This window comes from Mus caroli, unplaced genomic scaffold, assembly GCF_978045245.1.
Source record: "Mus caroli unplaced genomic scaffold, Mus_caroli_1 scaffold_2, whole genome shotgun sequence".
Classification (NCBI taxonomy): Eukaryota; Metazoa; Chordata; class Mammalia; order Rodentia; family Muridae; genus Mus; species Mus caroli.
In genome coordinates, this window is record NW_028227257.1 from 42,997,645 (window position 1) to 43,014,436 (window position 16,792).

Below are 16,792 nucleotides of genomic sequence, written 5' to 3' on the forward strand. Positions count from 1 at the left end.
TTGTCCCCAATCCCACAGTCTACATTAAATCTTTCTAAAGGAAGTCAAAGTACTCTGAACAGATTTTTGCAAACAAGCAGTATAATAAATACTGAATTAAATACATAACATCCCATAGAGTGATGGCTGAGAGAGCTCTGATTCAGAAGTAGATCCTAGTGCTTTATGCTGCGAGCAAGGTACAACGAGGATGGGAATGTGGCTCAGGGTTTGCCTTACGTGGGAAAGCCTCTGGATTTAATCCTTAGCTCTAAAACACTGAAACCACCAAAAAGTATAAATAGATATAAATTAAAAAATTAAATGGACAACAGATCAGACATCTGGTTGAAATTCTGTCCACTTCAGTGTAGTCTTGCATTGTTTTTCCATTGTTCTTGTTCTTAAAATACTGATGTTCTAACACTCATTTGAATAGAAAAGATGTTAACCTCAGAATTAAGTTGTAAACTTGGGAACAACTTTTCTGCAAAAGCAGCAAGCCCAGTGCTTAGGGTTTCAAGCACTAATGTCAAAAAACCTTTGCCACAGTGCTATCTATTAACACCAAAAGGCACTGGCATCTTTATTTTCTTGACTAGTTTTATGAAAGCCAGGACAATCTCCCAAAAGATGGATGTTCCAAGTACACAGAAACCATACTCTTTACATAAGCCCATGGAGGAATTCCAGCACATCATAAATCTTACAAATACAACTATCCTATATTCTGCATTCCTGAGCCAGCTTCTCTAAACTGAAAACAAGCATTCCTTCACAAAGAAGATACTTGGATAATGTGCAGTGCCACTAAAACTCATGTGCTTGCGCGTGTGTACTCACAGGGAGGCAAACAGTCTAAGCTTCTTAGAAAAATTAATTTGGGGAAGGAATAGAAGGTGATTAGATATATCACATGATTTCCCTGTCATTGAAATACAGAACAGAGATAAACTCAAATAAAGAAAGTCAGTGACCTTTTAGATTATTCTGTGGGAAAAATCGAGGGCAATGCAGAATCCTCATTTGTCTTCTTTCAGTCTTTCCGGCCTGTGTTACACGATTTCCAAAGCAGTCACCCCAGTTTGAGAGGCCAAATGTTAACTCTAGGCTTCCAACCCTATTTCAAATTTTAACTAGCAAATTACTGTGCTTCTATCATCTTAAAAAGCTCTCTAGCTATTGGAGTAGAACAAAAAACCGCAGGGGCCTAGGATTTCTGATGTTACAGCTATAGTTTAAAACGTTATGAAACCATCACTGTTCAACCAAACACAGTTTTGTTGTTAAATTCATACCCAGAAACAAACTTTAGTAAAAGGTCAATGAGTGACAGATGAACAAAACAAAACAAAAACAAAAAAACCCTCTTACCAGTGACAACATAGATAAAGGTTAAAAGAATTGGCTGTTCCTATGACTTAGGAGCCAGCCTTGAATGCCTAGAATGCTTATAAAGAACAAACCAAAACAAGCATCAACAAGGAAAACATCATTCAAACAACAAAATTCTAACTTTTTTTTCTTTGCTTTCTTATTAAATGTTGACCAGATGTTGAAATACTGTAACAGGATCAATCCCAAGTATGGATTCTACTTTTCTGTCATTTGATGGTCATGTCAATCATGACTCAAGACTTAGGGCTCCCCTTCCTGCTGCATCTTCAGCCCAGCAAACCCTGCATGGGATGCTTAACTGATAGTCCACATCTATGTATCATTGATCCATTATCAGAAGCACACACACAGATGCCCTCATGCACTCCAATCATGTCTTCAGACTCTAGCAAAACACATCCTTCTAAATGCTGCCTTTTCATATGCCCGAGCCTGTTCAACGCTGTGTCTCTAGTTCTTCCCATGAAATAGCAGCTCTGAGAGCATGTATGTCAATAACTGGCTCTGTGCCTGATTCTCTGTGGAAGATTAGTCATAGACCGAGCCATTAATGTACAAGCAGACATCGTGCAACTTTATAACCTAAAGTTCATTCTGATGATTACTATTTCCCAATCACCTTCATAGAAAAAAAACAAAAAAAAAAAACAAAAGGCATTCTGATAATCATTAACATACTCTTCTTAAAATCTAGTCCGTTTTTGTGCAAAAACTCTATCAACTAGAGAATATACCATTGGTTCACTGGTTGGTAAGGGTTGAAGGACAGAGGGATATGGGGGATAGCTAGAGAAATTGAGTGGGAACTGTTGGGTGGGAGATAGAGGCTGGTGACAGACACGGTCCATAGCATGATTTCAGTGGTGGTTATGTAACTCCACACATGAGTCAAAACTCAGGAAGCTAAACCTTTTTTTATGGCATGCCAATTTAAAATATTTCTAATTACAGAACATTAATATTTTCTAGAGAATAAATCAAAGTGACATAAATTAACTTTTATATCCAAGATGTTTTAAAAGCAGTATTCTATATTGCCCCCATAGTAACATAAATCAAATCCAGCTTTAAGCCAGCTTTGGTTTATTTTAAATGTCAGTACTATTAAAAGAAACTGGTGGGCCATTTTTCTATAACAGAAACACTAAAACCTTAAAATATAAGTGGTATTCTGGGAGCTCTGTGATGTCTCTAGTGTACCTTTGTAAATCTTTACTGTGATATCTCATGGGTCTCTAATGTACATGGATTACTGTCCAGAATCCTTAAAAGTAGCACAGTCATAGTAAACGTTAAAGATTTAAGGCAGATTAAATGCTTAGACATATACTAATATGTCTAAGAGATAATAATCCTAGGCCTAGAGAAATGTCTCAGCAGTAAGAGTCCTTGTTGTTCTTGCATTGGACATACATGAATAAGTCCCTACCTACCTCAGCAGCTCACAACCATCTGTAACTCCATCTGCAGGAGATCCTACACCCTGCCCTGAGCTCTACAGGCACCTGCATTTACATATAACCACACATACATACATATGTGTACACACAATTTAAAAAGTGAATAAAAATAAGTAATCGGGTGGTCAAGCCTGTGATCCCAGTTACTCCAGAGACTGATAGAAAATTATAAGTTATCCTGGGCAACTTAGTAAGACTCTGTTTCAAAACTAAAATGTTGGGGGGGGGGGAGCTAGAATAATAGCTCAGTGATAGAGCGCTTGCTTAGCCAGTGAAATGTTCAATCCTGAGACCTGATTTTTCTTGTTTTTTTAAATACAGAGTTGCAGGTTGGTCCCAGAACCACATGCATATTAGGCAAGAACTCTACCACTGAGCTACACCTCCAGCCACACATTTTGCATTTCTAAAATGGCATATTTTTCATTAAAAATTAAGGCATAAACTATATAAGAGAAAGGTAACCCCAACACAAATGTTTTACCACTATATTCTTCTGTTTTCATAGTATATAGACAGCACTAAATAACTTTTTTAATAACTTTTTTCTATTGAAATAATCTGGAGAAGAACATAGTTATGTGAAAATAAGCACACTGAAAACAAAAATCTCAATGGTTATCAGTTAGTGAATTGTAACGATGACTGTGTAGCCACACACTGATAGCAGCTAGCAATTCAAACAGGCTGAAGAGTCTATGGATGTAGCTCTGTGATAAAGCACTTGCCTAACAAGCACTAAGCCCTGACTTCAATTTGCAGCACCACAAAAGAAAAAAACAAAAAACAAAAAACTAGGAAGAAAAAAAAAGAAAGAAATGAGCTATCAATATAACCAAGATGGTTCTCAAAATAATTACTCATACTCCCTCTCAAATTAAAAGCCATAGTACAAGAGTCCATTGAAATAAGAATCTAGAAAATGCTTGTTTATACTGGTAAGTCAGCAGCTGCCTAGAAAACAGTAGCTAGAGGAATTACCAAGGAACAAGATCAAACTTTTGAGGGTGAGAGATATGTTCATTATTTGACTGAGATGATGATTAACCAGTGTGTATATATGTAAAACACATCACCTGGTACATTTTAAATAAATTCTGTTATTTGCACTACAACTTCATCTCAATAAGGCTATGTTTAAAAGAAGATCTTTTGATTTAAAAAATTTATTTAAAAATCATCTTCCTGGCCTTGGGTAATGTATTTAGACCACCTTCTTTTTCAAATTGGTGCACAAAGTGGAAAGCCAAAGAATTTCAGTCATGGGAATGTATAAATAAAGTCTTAATAATCCAAACTTGTAATTATAATATAATAAAATATACAGCTACAGGTAATATTTTCATAGCTGCTAGTATATGCCAGGTACTTCTTAAAAGATTTTGTTTTATTTATGTACATGGGGGTGTGACTGTGTGCACCTTAGCACATGTGAGTATAGGCACCCGCAGACATCGGACACCTCTGAGTCCCCAAGAAGCTGGAGTTACAGGCAATCGTGAACTGCCTGACATAGGTGCTGGGAACTAAACTCAGGTTCTCTAGAACAGCACACAGCTCTTGACTCTGGGCCAGCTCTCCAGCCCATGCCAGGTACTTAGGAAGCACATTGCTTGTATTAACTTAGCTAACTCTCACAGGAGTCCTACCTTATAAGTTAGGAAACTCAAGCACCAGGGTAGGTAACTGTCTTTTAGATCTCAGAGCTGGAGCTGGGGTGAAGGAAGTAGGATGTACAGTCAGGGAAGACATTTCAGAACTGATTTTTTTACCCATCCACACTCCATCACTACCCTTACTTAGTAGCACTGTAAAAACTGCAAACAAGCAATATTTCAGTGTAATAATGTTCTCCTACATACTCATAAAACATGAATATCCACAATGGAAACATTCATGTGAGACTCAGTAAAACAAATGGTGTTCATTCTTCTTTCCCACTTAATAGACTAAGGAAAAGACATAGATGGCACAGTAACAATTACTGGGAAGCTGGTTGACAAAGTAACCAGTCGCTGGGACACTGGTTCAACACCCACCCAACCTAATATTCCTCCCTGTCTCCACGGAATTTTAAGTAAAGCCAAGAGGGAAGGTGAAAAGCAATCTTACTCCTAACAGCATGAAAAACATGTCTCAAATACCTTAGTGTCATCTATATTCCACAGAGTCTCAATTTCTATCTGCAACTGGTCTGAAGTCTGGTTTAGAAGCTCCCCAGGTGACTGTCATGGGCAGCCAAGGTTGAGAACTCCTAATTTTGATTTCTCATACAAGAAGACACAGAAGAAAGCCTGGTGCTACAAAAAGCTAAGGTAAGCCACAGTCCAAAGTTTCCAAGTCACTATTATACTGTGCCCAAGTGCAGCTTCTACTCATTCCAAGAAACATGCTGGGATGGCTGGTCGATGATTACCCTGAGCAACAAGGCCATACTACCTGGAGTATTAGCCTTACAATTATGGTTATATAGAGTATCCAAGAAATACGAGAAGTGAGAACATGAAGTTGCTTGTCCAGCAGTGCTAAAAAAAAAAAAAAAAAAAAAAAAAAATTAGAACATTATGTTCCTGGTCCCAGGTTTGGATATATCAAAGCAAGTGAATGAAAAGGAGGTTTTGTTTTGTTTTGAAGTTTACTTCTATATTTTATAGCACAAAACTAGCTAAGTATTCAACAAATTCAATGAATGAATGAATGAATGAATGGGAAGAATATACAAACACAACTAGATCACATTTTAAAGACCTCTGGGAGCTATATTCACCTCTATAGATGCAGAAAGCCATACAATTAATGATCAAATTTGCTGTTCCATCCTTTTTGCTTTTTTATTCTACGGAAATTCCCTCAACATTATTGTCCCTTTAAATCTCAGTCTCCCTGAACAGTGGTGTTTAACAATTCTAATGGAAAGAGAAGGAATACCTAAGAGAAAAATTGTGTTAAGTCCCCAAATCCAAAACAAAAATACGTAGTGGTATAAGATAGTCAAACTGTTCAGTCCAACTGAGGGAAGAGCTGGGTTATCCGAAGTATCACACGCTCTTACCTACGATGGTGGCGGGAGGTGGGTTCGGGCTGTATATGCTTTGTTACTGTCCAGCGTCACTGGTGGACTAGTATAGTACCTGAACTCAGACTAAAAAGGCGGCAGACCAAGCTTCAGAAGCTTTGGCTTACTTCCCGTTTCCCAGCGTCCCCTTGCACGTTAGAGAATGCAACCAGCGCCCAAACACAAGATGGCATTATCGACTTCATTCGGTTGGAAGCCACTGCCAGCACCTACGATGGCGCCCGAAGCCCTGGGATAGCCGGAAAGAACTGCCCAAACGAAAAATGGCTTCGGTCGATGCTATCAACGCTTTATGGAGACCAAAATAAAAATGGCGGCCAAAGCAGATTTTTTTTTTTTTTTAAAGAGGTTGGAAAAGCCACGAATACAATTGGCAGATAATGTATCACTGTAGGTCAACGATATGTACTGATGGACAACAACAAAAGCCGTATTTTCCGTATCACAAAACTATAGGGCAAGAGTAGAAAATATTTTTAATGAGGAAGATTAAACGATACGTTGAAAAATAAAGATGGCTTTCACAGTGCCAGAGGAAATCTAATTAAAATATGTTTAAACATAATTTCATAATGCTTCGGGTGGTTCAAGAGAATAAAAGACTTATCTCTGAAAAAGAAAAAAAGAACGGCAAAGCCAAAGAAATTAACCAACCGGATCCGGCACTGAATTGGAGATTCCCGACTTCTGCCAACCCTGCTCCTAGACTGGGCGGAAGTTTCCTGCATGGCGACAGGCTCTGTCTGCGCATGTTCGCTCTCTGACGTCACTCGGACCGAAAGGGCGGAGCCAGTTTCTACTGTTTAGGGCGTCCTGAGAGAGGTGGGAATTGACAATTGAGTGACAGGACAAGGCGCCTTGTGATTGGTCAGAACAGAGGAAACGCCACCAAGGACTGGTAACAGCTTCGTTCGTTCTACAAATACCTTTCGAGAGAGCAGAGAGCCGCAAGCTCTGCCGCCTTCTTGGTGCTGTGATGTGGTGTGACCTTTCAATTTTGGTAGCGCGCACAGACAGAATACACGTCTGCCCGTAAGATTTCCGGTGACGGCCGCAGCTTTCCTTTGCGGGAGCTTCACGCAAACCCCGGAAGAGGGGCGGGGGAAGGAGGGAGGAGTGCGCGGGAGCTTAGAGGTGCGCATGCGCCTTCTTGCCGCGCAGGGCAAAGGTGGTGGCGCTCCGCTGCGTGGTTGGTTGCTGTGCAAGCGCGGTTTCTGGCTTCTGGTGGTGAAGGCGGCCTGACCTAGAGGTGCAGCTGCTGGTGGGCAGGTGAGAGGGTCCAGGCCGCTGGTGGAGAAGCCAGCCTGCGGCCTCACCGCGTCCCCGCACGGAAAGGTCGCGAGTGGTTGGGACAAGGGTATTTGGGGGCGGGGATACAGAGGCACCTGGCTACCGGCTTGGCCCAAGGACAGCTTTCAAAGTAGCTTCAGAGCGGGGCGGTGGTGGTGCACACCTTTAATCCCAGCACTTGGGAGGCAGAGGCAGGCGGATTTCCGAGTTCGAGGCCAGCCTGGTCTACACAGTGAGTTCCAGGACAGTCAGAGCTACTCAGAGAAACCCTGTCTCGGGGGAAAAAAAAAAAAAAACCAGCAACAATAAAAACAAAGTAGCTTCAGGATGCATCTATCTGATGGTGGATCAGTGTGAGTTAGGAGGAGTGACCAGTATCAGGTAGAGTTTGAATAGAGCTTCCTCAAACTCACATGCACAAGAATTGTAACTGAAATGACAGGCCCATAATGCCACAGGAACTGGAAATACCTTTAAAGTGCACGTTATTTAGAGTTGCTGGCATCTTGAGAAAGCTATAAGTGGACACGTTGGGGGAAATGAACAGCCTAAACTACTCAAGGCAAGCAAGAAGGCAGTTGTCATTCTGGAGTTTCACCCTCAGATTGTCAGCCAGTTTCCGAGATTTACGTATCTCTCATCATTTCTGGCTTTTTCCCCTTATTCTCTGAACATGACCCAGGCACCTCAGTGGACATAGAGTCTGGTTAGTGTCTGTTGATATCAAACATGCACCACCTGCCATGGAGAGATTACCCCAAATAAGCAACTACTTATAGTTTGGATGTGAGGTGGTCTGGAGGTTTTTCGTTCTTGTTATTTACTGGTTTCTATGTGATAACACTGGAGTGTTATAAACATGCAGAATAATCATTATAATGTGATAGGTTATGAGATTGAGGCAGGAATTAATTTTCTGAAGATAACTAATTTGTAATAGAAGTTAAAGTTGATTGTCATGTTTGCTCAAAGTTTCTGGCATTGCCTAACATCTCTGTATGTGTAGATTAGGTATGCAGAAGTTCACACACCTGATCACTTGCCAACTCTTTATTAACTGTCCTCAGACAAACATAAGTGATATCCATTCTGTCTTTGCAGCTTTTCTGTGCTGTAAAAGTTTTCTTATTTCCTTCATTGCTTACCTGGCTTCCACACTTTCAAACACACACACACACACACACCCAACCACAAAACCTGTTTCTTGAGAATCTGAAATTTTATTATTTAACTTAATTTTTTGTTTCTTTCTTTGTTTTTTAGAGACAGGGTTTCGCTGTGTAGCCCTAGCTGTCCTGGAACTCACTCTGTACACCAGGCTGGCCTCGAACTCAGAAATCCACCTGCCTCTGCCTCCCAAGTGCTGGGACTAAAGGCGTGCGCCACCACTGCCCGGCTGAATATTTTATTTTCATTTTCTTGTCTAGCATAATGAATTGGAGGCCAGCACAGATTACATGTGAGCCTGTCTCATGGAATCTCAACAACAACATTTTTTTTTTTTAAGGCAAAGGAGAAACACATCCTCCCTTTTCAGGTGATGAAAGAACAGTACCAGTCCTTACCTGTCTGTCACTGAGTCCAGGCTGCGGCAGGAGCGTGCATTGCACAGCAGGTTCTTGACATGGAACTCATTAGTACTCTTGCTATGACTTAGCTGAGGCAGTACAGGTGTAAAGAGGATTGAGGGGAGATTTGAAGTCCAGGTGGTAGGAAGCTATAGTTCATTCCTTTAAGTTATTGCTTTATGACTCAGCCACATTGACCTGGTTTACTCAATTTTCTGAAAACTAGTTGGGAAAAACTAAATCTGGATGGCCTTTGTATGCTGTAATAACAGATTAAACTGTAACCCTGTTAGAAGTATAAAGGTTTTCAGTGACTATGGAGGTCACTAAAACAGTTGCCTGTAAACTCAGCTTTAGGACTTCCTGAGAATCATATTAAATGTTCCTCGAAACTACCCTGGAGTTTGGCTTTCGGTGGTTGTTCAGCCTGAGAATTTACATTTCTACTAAGTTCCCCAGTGACTAGTGCTACTGATAATGAGACCACAAAACAAGAAAGTCATTCAGAGGTCCTAAGTGTCATCACTGTGTCTTAGGAAGATCATCTGAGATGCCAGGATGTGGACAGTCTTGAAGAGTGAGGGGAAATGCAGAATACATTATATCCAGATTTCTGAGTTGGATAGCTTAGTATATTTTTAATCTTGTATTGTTTGCAATTATGTATAGATGTGTGTCTCCTTGTTCGATATGTGCACTGAGTTGCAGGTGCCCTTAAAGACCTAAAGGTCTTGTCAGATCCCCTAGAATTAGAGTTGCAGATGGATGTGAGTCACCGGATTTGGGTCCTCTGCAAAAGCTTTTAGCTACTGAGAGATCTATTTCTCCAGCCCTGCTTTCTCTTTCTTTTTTCTGATCCCCCTCCCCAATAATATACAGGTATAACAGCACTTTGGAAGGAAAGAAAGTTTGTTGCTGTTCATGACTCAGATCAGTTTGGTTTTTGTTGTTTTAATTAGTTGTGAGACAGTTTCATGTCATCTAAGTATTTGCTCTTTTGCTGAAGGATGGATGACCTGGAATAATGCTATCTTCTCAATGATTCTCTTGTAGTTCCTAGTCCTGAGATTACAACCATTGTTTCTTTATAGTGGAGAAAAATGGTCACAAGCATGCAGAGGAAGATGACCTTTAAGAGTGGTAGGTTGACATAGAAGAGGGACCAGTAGTGTTGGAACTGACAGCAAATGAGACTAGACCATAGGTAACAGAAGTACCGCTTACTTACTCTAGGCAGTAGGGAAGGTTAAAATGAGAGCTAGAACAAGTACATTTTTACAGACTGGACAAGAAATAGAGGGTATTAATATCCCATACAAAGGTAGAAAAAAAATGAAAATCTCAAAAAGGATGAAGGGTAGAAATTGGCCCTTTGAATTTAGAGACGGAGAAAAACCCTGCTGTCACACTGAGGGCCAAACAACTGGACATTTAATCCAGAACAGTCTGCATGATTTCCATTCTCTTTCCCCTCACTAGTGCTAAGGCCAGATGACAATCAGGATAATTATAATTCAGATATAATAATATTAGATGATAATTTTAAAAAATCAGTGGAATGGAATGGGAGACATCTGAGACAGCTCTAAATCACTGTGTCCTTTCTAATGAATCAGAGACTGCCAGAAGGTTGGTGCTTCTCAGGCATTAATCAGTTGCATTTTAGACTTTATAGTTAGTGACATGCTCATATAAGGCTTTCAGTATTGTTTGGTTTTAATTACCTTTACCGACAACAAATAGATTTCCCCAACTTAGATGTTGATCAAGCTGTCCTTGAGTGGTGAGAAAAGCAGTAAGATTGTAGAGTGGAAACTGGAGAATTCAACTGCAAACCATTGGCTCACTGAGAGTAGAAGTTTAGTTTTAATTTGGTGTATGTGTGTTTACACGACTAGAAAAGTCTAACAAAATTTGTGCCATTTTAGGGGAGATGTCTACAAAGTGTGGGGGAAGGGCAAATCATTTTTCTCTTTGCCATGCTAGACAGGTTAGGAGTGCACACAGTATGGATTCCTTTCCTTTAAATCTGTAATTATACGGCACTATATGCTGCATGATGATTAAGTTCAGTTAGACATAGCTCTTTCTTCAAAGGTTGTTTCTTTAAGAGGAAAACTTTGAGGATCCTCTCTTCTAGCCATTTTTTTCAGTTGTGCCTGGTGTCTACACTAAAGACCAAACTTGGACTGTTGCTTAAATTGAAAATAACAACTTTTTTTATAAGGACAGTAATTTTAAAAGAACTATTCAAGTCAATGACTGAAATTCACAACTATCCAACATCAACATTTTCATTAAAGACAAAGTAATGGTGAATATCAGACATCCCAAGCACAAGAGCCAGGTCAATTAATTTTAAGAACCTCGCTGGTATTCTCTTCATGAGTATTTTGTTTTTCATATATTTTAAGCCGAAGGAACTCTTCACACTGCCCAGGATACCAGCAGATGGCGCCCAGGAAACCTCATAGACAAAATAAGAATCTCTTTTTTAAAAAGTCAAAGAACCCTGTATTCAAATGTTAGTAGAAAATAACTAAACAATTGTTTTAACTGGCACTGTTACAGAACAGAGAAATCTGATATCGAGACCCCGTGTTTAGGATTTTCTAGGACACGTAATTGCCTTTTCTCTCTCCATTTTACTGTCATTTCTTTCAACTTGGGAATGTAACAATCACATAAAACATGACTAAAGTCTTACTGGAGAATTGAAGAGATAAAATCTCCTAATGCAGAAGTGAAAAGAGGAGAGTTGCCATCATAGAAAAGAAATAGACTTTAAAGAAATAGACTTATGGTCTGATGTATGTAGCTCATTGTTGTCCCTTGGTGGCCCATATGGAAGGTTGCCCAAAAGACTAGAACAAGGTGGAGGTGTAACTCTTCGTTCAGGCAGTGTTCCTTCCGTAGTAAAGACGAGCTAGAGTGAATGGAGCTAATCTGAGCAGAATGGATGGTGTAGACACTTGTGCTCTGATTTAGGGCAGAATGGATGGTGTAGACACTTGTGCTCTGATTTAGGGCAGGTAGCATGAGACCATGGTCAACCTCTGCAATCCGTGGCAGGCTCAGAACACGAAATGTGATGCACTAGGCTCATTTACCGCTGTGACAAATGTCCCCACACAGTGGGAGGCGTTCATCTTCATCCCATTGTGGAAATTCTAGGTCAGTGCTACCAAGCAGAAGCTCCTTCTAAACTTTTGAATAATATCTTTTTTCTTTGTTTTGTTTCCATTTTTTCTAGACAGCATTCCTCTGTATATCCCTGGCTGTCCTAGAACTCACTGTGTAGACTAGGCTGGCCTCGAACTCCGATTCATCTGCCTCTGCCTCCTAAGTGCTGATATTAAAACTGCACTACCACCACCCAGCTTGAAAAATATCTTTATAGTCAACTTATTTTTTAAATTTGTGTATTAGTAATTATCTTTATTATATGTCTGCACACTGAATATGTTCCTGATGCCAGCCGAGACCTGAATGTTGTATCCCCTGGAATTGGAGTTACAGAATGGTTGTAAACTGTTTTTGTGGTTGCTGGGTTCCAAACCCAGGTCCTCTTCAAGAAAAGCAAGGCCACTGAGCCATCTCTCCAAGCTATAAGTGAAATTTTATTGAAATACAATATTGTTTGTGTTTGTTGGCATGATTTGAGACCATTTATGTTTTGGAGTTGATTTAATTTTCCCTTTTAATCTTTTCTTAGGTGTGCTGATGTCAACAGACTATGAGCTTTCAGAACCTCTGGAGAGAGTACAAAGTTCTGATGGTTATGGTACCGTTAATCGGGTTCATACATTTGGGGTGGCACAGAATCAAAAGCAGCCCTGTCTTCCAAGTTCCTAAGGACGATACCACGGAGCTGGATAGTCTGGGACTTGCAAGTCCACCAAAGAGCCAATCCTAGGAGAAGTAGCAGGCTTGCAGTTTTCAGGTAAGTTCATTAAATCTGGTCAACAGTGTATTATTTCCCAGGAAGAAAAAGACTAAACTGAAAATAAATAAACTGTTATTTTTTTTGTTAAGGTACATCCAAATAGCCCTTTTTTTTTAAAGACAAAAGTGGGCATATTTGTAGTTCAAAATAATTTATGAATAAAAATCACTGAAATCAAGAGGATGTGATTATATAATTCAAGGCTCTAATCCTTCATTCATAATCCCAAAATTTGAAAAGTTTTAAAAAGCAAAACTTTTGTGTAGTGACAATTGTGGAATTTCTGTGTCTTTAAAAAACACAGAAATAGTATAAGAAAGTGCTTTCCTTTGGATTTCAGGTGTGGAGATATGGGTCTGCTTCTGACTGTCCCTCAGCAGCTATGATTTGCCTGCTGAGCTAGCAGAGGCATGGTTTCTTCAACTGCAGATAGTTTCTGCAAGTGTGTGATATTTGGAATTCTGGAAACTCTTCAGAGAGCATATAAATGCTTGGGCCCCAGGAGGTGGGGTTGATGGTTCTTTGTGGGTGAGGGGGGTTGTGTGCCGTTTGTTAGTATTCATGCTCAAAGAAGAAACAAAAGGAAAGGAATTAGATTCAGGGATTTCTCTCTATCTCTGTCTTTTTCTCTCTTTCTCCTTCCCTCCCTCTTTCTATCCTTTTTCTCCTATCCATTGATATGGAGTCAAACTGGGAGGTGGGTTGGGAGAGTAAAAACAAAGTAACAAAAAACAGCTATGTATTTGTCAAACTCCTTTAGCAGCAAGACTTTATTTTGACTTGAGGCAATTGGAAGTATTTCTTCCACTTAATCCTAAACTTTAAGTTCTCTATAGAAATGCCTTCCATTCTGAGAGTTGTATTGAGTGTGGTACACACTAACTGTTTTTTTATTAGAGGACAGGGTATAGTGGCCCGCACCTGTAATCCCAGGATTTAGGAGAGGACACTAAGGCAGGAGGATTTACGTTAACATTTTACTTCCTGCTGCCCATAAATATAAAGTTCCTGTTGAGCTCTGTATGAACTAATAAACAGGATAAGTGAAGGAGCTTGTTTCCCTTGTAGTACACTGCCTTACAAAAATAGGCTATGGAGTACTGTGGTCCATGGCCTTAATTTACCAACTACTGTGATGGTCCAATCCATCTTGTCATTGGGCTACCCAATTATGCTGCTCAAATTCTGGACCATTTCTTTTCTGCTTCAATTTTGCCCCCTCAATTAGTCACTTAGCCCAGAATGTACTTGTACAGAATAGGTAAAGGAACATGCTATCTGCCTTCCAAACGCATCAGTGCTCTGGCAGTTTGAGTATCTGCTATCAATTTAAGCAAGTGGTTACAGTATGTACTCCATGGCCATCACCATGTCTGCAGTGTTCAGTGTCCCTTCTTGCATCTTTCTTAGTCGGTGCTTATGTTGGATTTTGACGTGACCCAAGTAGTCTTTGGTGGAAAGCTCAGCTTGGGTAATTTTTGCCTCAGGCCTAAAATGAGTCAGTTTTACAAAGAACCCTAATTCTCTTTAGGAGAAAGTAGTCTGCAATCTATTTTTAGTAACACTTTACATTCTCTTGATTTAGAAAGCAAAATTTTGTTGATGCTTCAGTCATCTATAGATTAGAGTGGGCCAGGCGGTGTTGGCACACGCCTTTAAATCCCAGCACTTGGGAGGCACAGGCAGGCAGATTTCTGGGTTCATCAAGACCAGCCTGGTCTACAAAGTGAGTTCCAGGACAGCCAGGGCTATACAGAGAAACCCTGTCTCGAAAAAACAAACAAACAAACAAAAATTAGAGGGTCTGATGGTACATGCAGCAATCCTCACATGTCTGCAGAGAAGAGGCTCAGGAGTAAAATGTTCCCCTTGACTACCTAGGATATTTGAGGCCAGCCTGAGCTACATGGGACCCTTTCTCGAGAAAGTAGGAAGACGATTTAAAATTTTATTAAAAATAACTACTATTGTAAAGATTTTGCTGAATCTAAAATAACCGTTGAAATAATTCTTCAATCTTCACCTTGTTGTCAGGATTTCATGCCTCCCAGCATGGACTTTACTCCCTAGGCTTACGTGGACTGCTGCTGCACACATGCATCTCCACTGGGATGTGATGACATTGTGTGGTGCAGAGAATGTGACAAGTCATGACCCCCTTTTCTCTTGGACGGCTAGGACATTCTTTAGGGCTTCTGTGTTTATTTGCATTGATCAACATTTTGGTGAGCATTAGTTAACTAGGGACTCTAACAATAATAGACTAGTACTTAAAACTATAAAATTAACTCTGACTTTAACCGAGTCTTATAGCATAGTTTGTATACTAATATAGTTGTTTTGCAGATTGATTCAACTAAATGCAGACTGTACTAATGAGTTTGTGCAGTGGGAATACTAGCAACTACTGATTTAGTTTCTTGTCCTGTTGCTTTAACAAAATATCCTGACAAATTTAAGGGGGGAGGGAATTTTTTTATTTTTTGCCTTACAATTTCAAGCTAGTTCTTTATTGTGCAGAATCTAAGGTGACAAGAACTTAAAGTAGCTAGTCTCATATCCACAGTCAAGAGCACAGAGCACTGACGCACCCAATTTTCTTTCATTCTCTCTCTCTCTCTCTCTCTATATATATATATATATATACACACATATATGTATATATATTTATATATGTATATGTGTGTGTGTGTTTATATATGTTAATTTTTTTTCTAAAATCCTTTCCTTAGAGAATGGTACTACTCACACTGCAGGTCTCTCACTAATTGAGTAATTACCCCATTGAGTTTCCCATCACAGTGATTCTAGAATGTGTCAGGCTAACAGTTAAAATTAACCATCATAGCTATCTTGCTGTCATGTTATGTACAGACAGGATTTTATCTTTATACATTCCTGTTCAAGCGTAGTTTCAAAGCTAAACAATGATTTTTTTTTTAATTACACCAAATAAAGAAATTTTAAAATGTGGGGTTTTTTGTGTTTGTTTGTTTGCTTGTCTGTTTTTAAGATCCTAGAAGAATAAGGACTTAGGTTTGGGTTATTTGGTTGTTAGTGGTTTTTTTCCTAATTGAAAAATAATTTTTTTATACAATATATTCTGATCATAGTTTCCCCTCCCTCCCAGATCCTCCTTACCTACCTATCCAACTCAAGGCTTTCTCTCTCTCAAAACAAACAGGGAAAAAAAAAGAATTAAACCAACAATGCAAAGAACCATGCATGTCAAGACATATACAAACAAAACCCAGAAGATGCAGAGGCCATAAAGTAAATGGCCAATAACGTTTTTTTAAAATGCAACGTGAGACAAAAAAAAAAAACTATATATATACACACACTCTCTCTAATGAATTCTTTTTATGTTGCCCATCTGTTAGCCATGGGGCCTTATGTGTGGTTTGTGGAACTCTCTGAAAAAGTAGTGTTTCCTATAAACGTAGTTGTCAGCTGGAGATAGCTTCTGGGTTAGGAATGGGAGCTTATGTCTACTTTTCCTTCTCAGCACTGGAAACCCTTTTGTTTTGGACCTGTACAGGCACTGTGCAAACTGCCACAGTTGCTGTGAGTTTATGTGTGTGCCATACTACTATGTCTGGAAGATATTTTTCTTGGGAGTCATCCATCACCTCTAGCTTTTATACTCTTTCTACCTTCCACGAGGTTCCTTAAGTCCTAAGGGAAGTGGTTTGATGAAGATTTCCCAGTTAGGATTGAGTGTTCCAAGGTCTCTCATTCTCTGCACAGTTTCCACTTCGGAGTCTCTGAGTCCTTGTCTACTCCAGGAAGAAGCTTCTCTGATGACAGCTGAACAGGATTCTAATCTATGAGTGTAATAGGAGTCACTTTATTGCCATGATCTCTTAACAGAATAACTGGGTTTTCCTCTAGGTTAAGTATCTATTTTCAGGTTATTGACCACTTTGGCAGTGTCAGGCATGGGTTCTGTTTCATGAAATGGACCTAAAATCCAATCACGTAGTGTTTGCTTCCTCACATGGTTGTACCACTAGTGCACCAGCAATAGTGCAGACAGGTCACTGTTGGAGGTCAAAGGGTTCGTAGCTGGGTT

At 39.7% G+C, this 16,792-nt stretch overlaps 2 protein-coding genes across 8 annotated transcripts in view; one reads left to right on the top strand and one right to left on the bottom strand.

The window, feature by feature from the left end:
* The window catches only part of Slx4ip (SLX4 interacting protein), a 166,654-nt gene extending 159,697 nt beyond the window's left edge, over nucleotides 1-6,957 (bottom strand). For 5 of the 6 annotated variants that reach the window (XM_085833776.1, XM_085833787.1, XM_085833775.1 and 2 more), the window contains exons 1-2: nucleotides 6,840-6,957; nucleotides 5,890-6,726 (exon numbers count right to left, since the gene is read on the bottom strand). The gene's annotated coding sequence lies outside the window, so the exon portion shown is untranslated. The remainder of the gene's footprint in view (nucleotides 1-5,889; nucleotides 6,727-6,839) is intronic. The other variant, XM_085833774.1, reaches the window with a different exon arrangement.
* LOC147005801 (uncharacterized) lies at nucleotides 6,809-12,714 on the top strand. Of its 2 annotated transcripts, XM_085833798.1 has the most exons (3): nucleotides 6,979-7,182; nucleotides 10,999-11,085; nucleotides 12,487-12,714. In XM_085833798.1, the coding sequence occupies exon 3, from the start codon at nucleotides 12,508-12,510 to the stop codon at nucleotides 12,685-12,687; it is 180 nt and encodes a 59-aa protein (XP_085689924.1). In that variant the 5' UTR covers nucleotides 6,979-7,182; nucleotides 10,999-11,085; nucleotides 12,487-12,507; the 3' UTR covers nucleotides 12,688-12,714. The 2 variants fall into 2 exon arrangements, with proteins under 2 accessions (XP_085689920.1, XP_085689924.1); XM_085833794.1 differs by lacking the exons at nucleotides 6,979-7,182; nucleotides 10,999-11,085 and adding an exon at nucleotides 6,809-6,945.
* The last annotated feature ends 4,078 nt before the right edge of the window (nucleotides 12,715-16,792 follow it).

Coding starts and splice junctions, on each gene's coding strand:
- LOC147005801 (XM_085833794.1), top strand. CDS start 12,508: ATGAGCTTTCAGAACCTCTGGAGAGAGTACAAAGTTCTGATGGTTATG.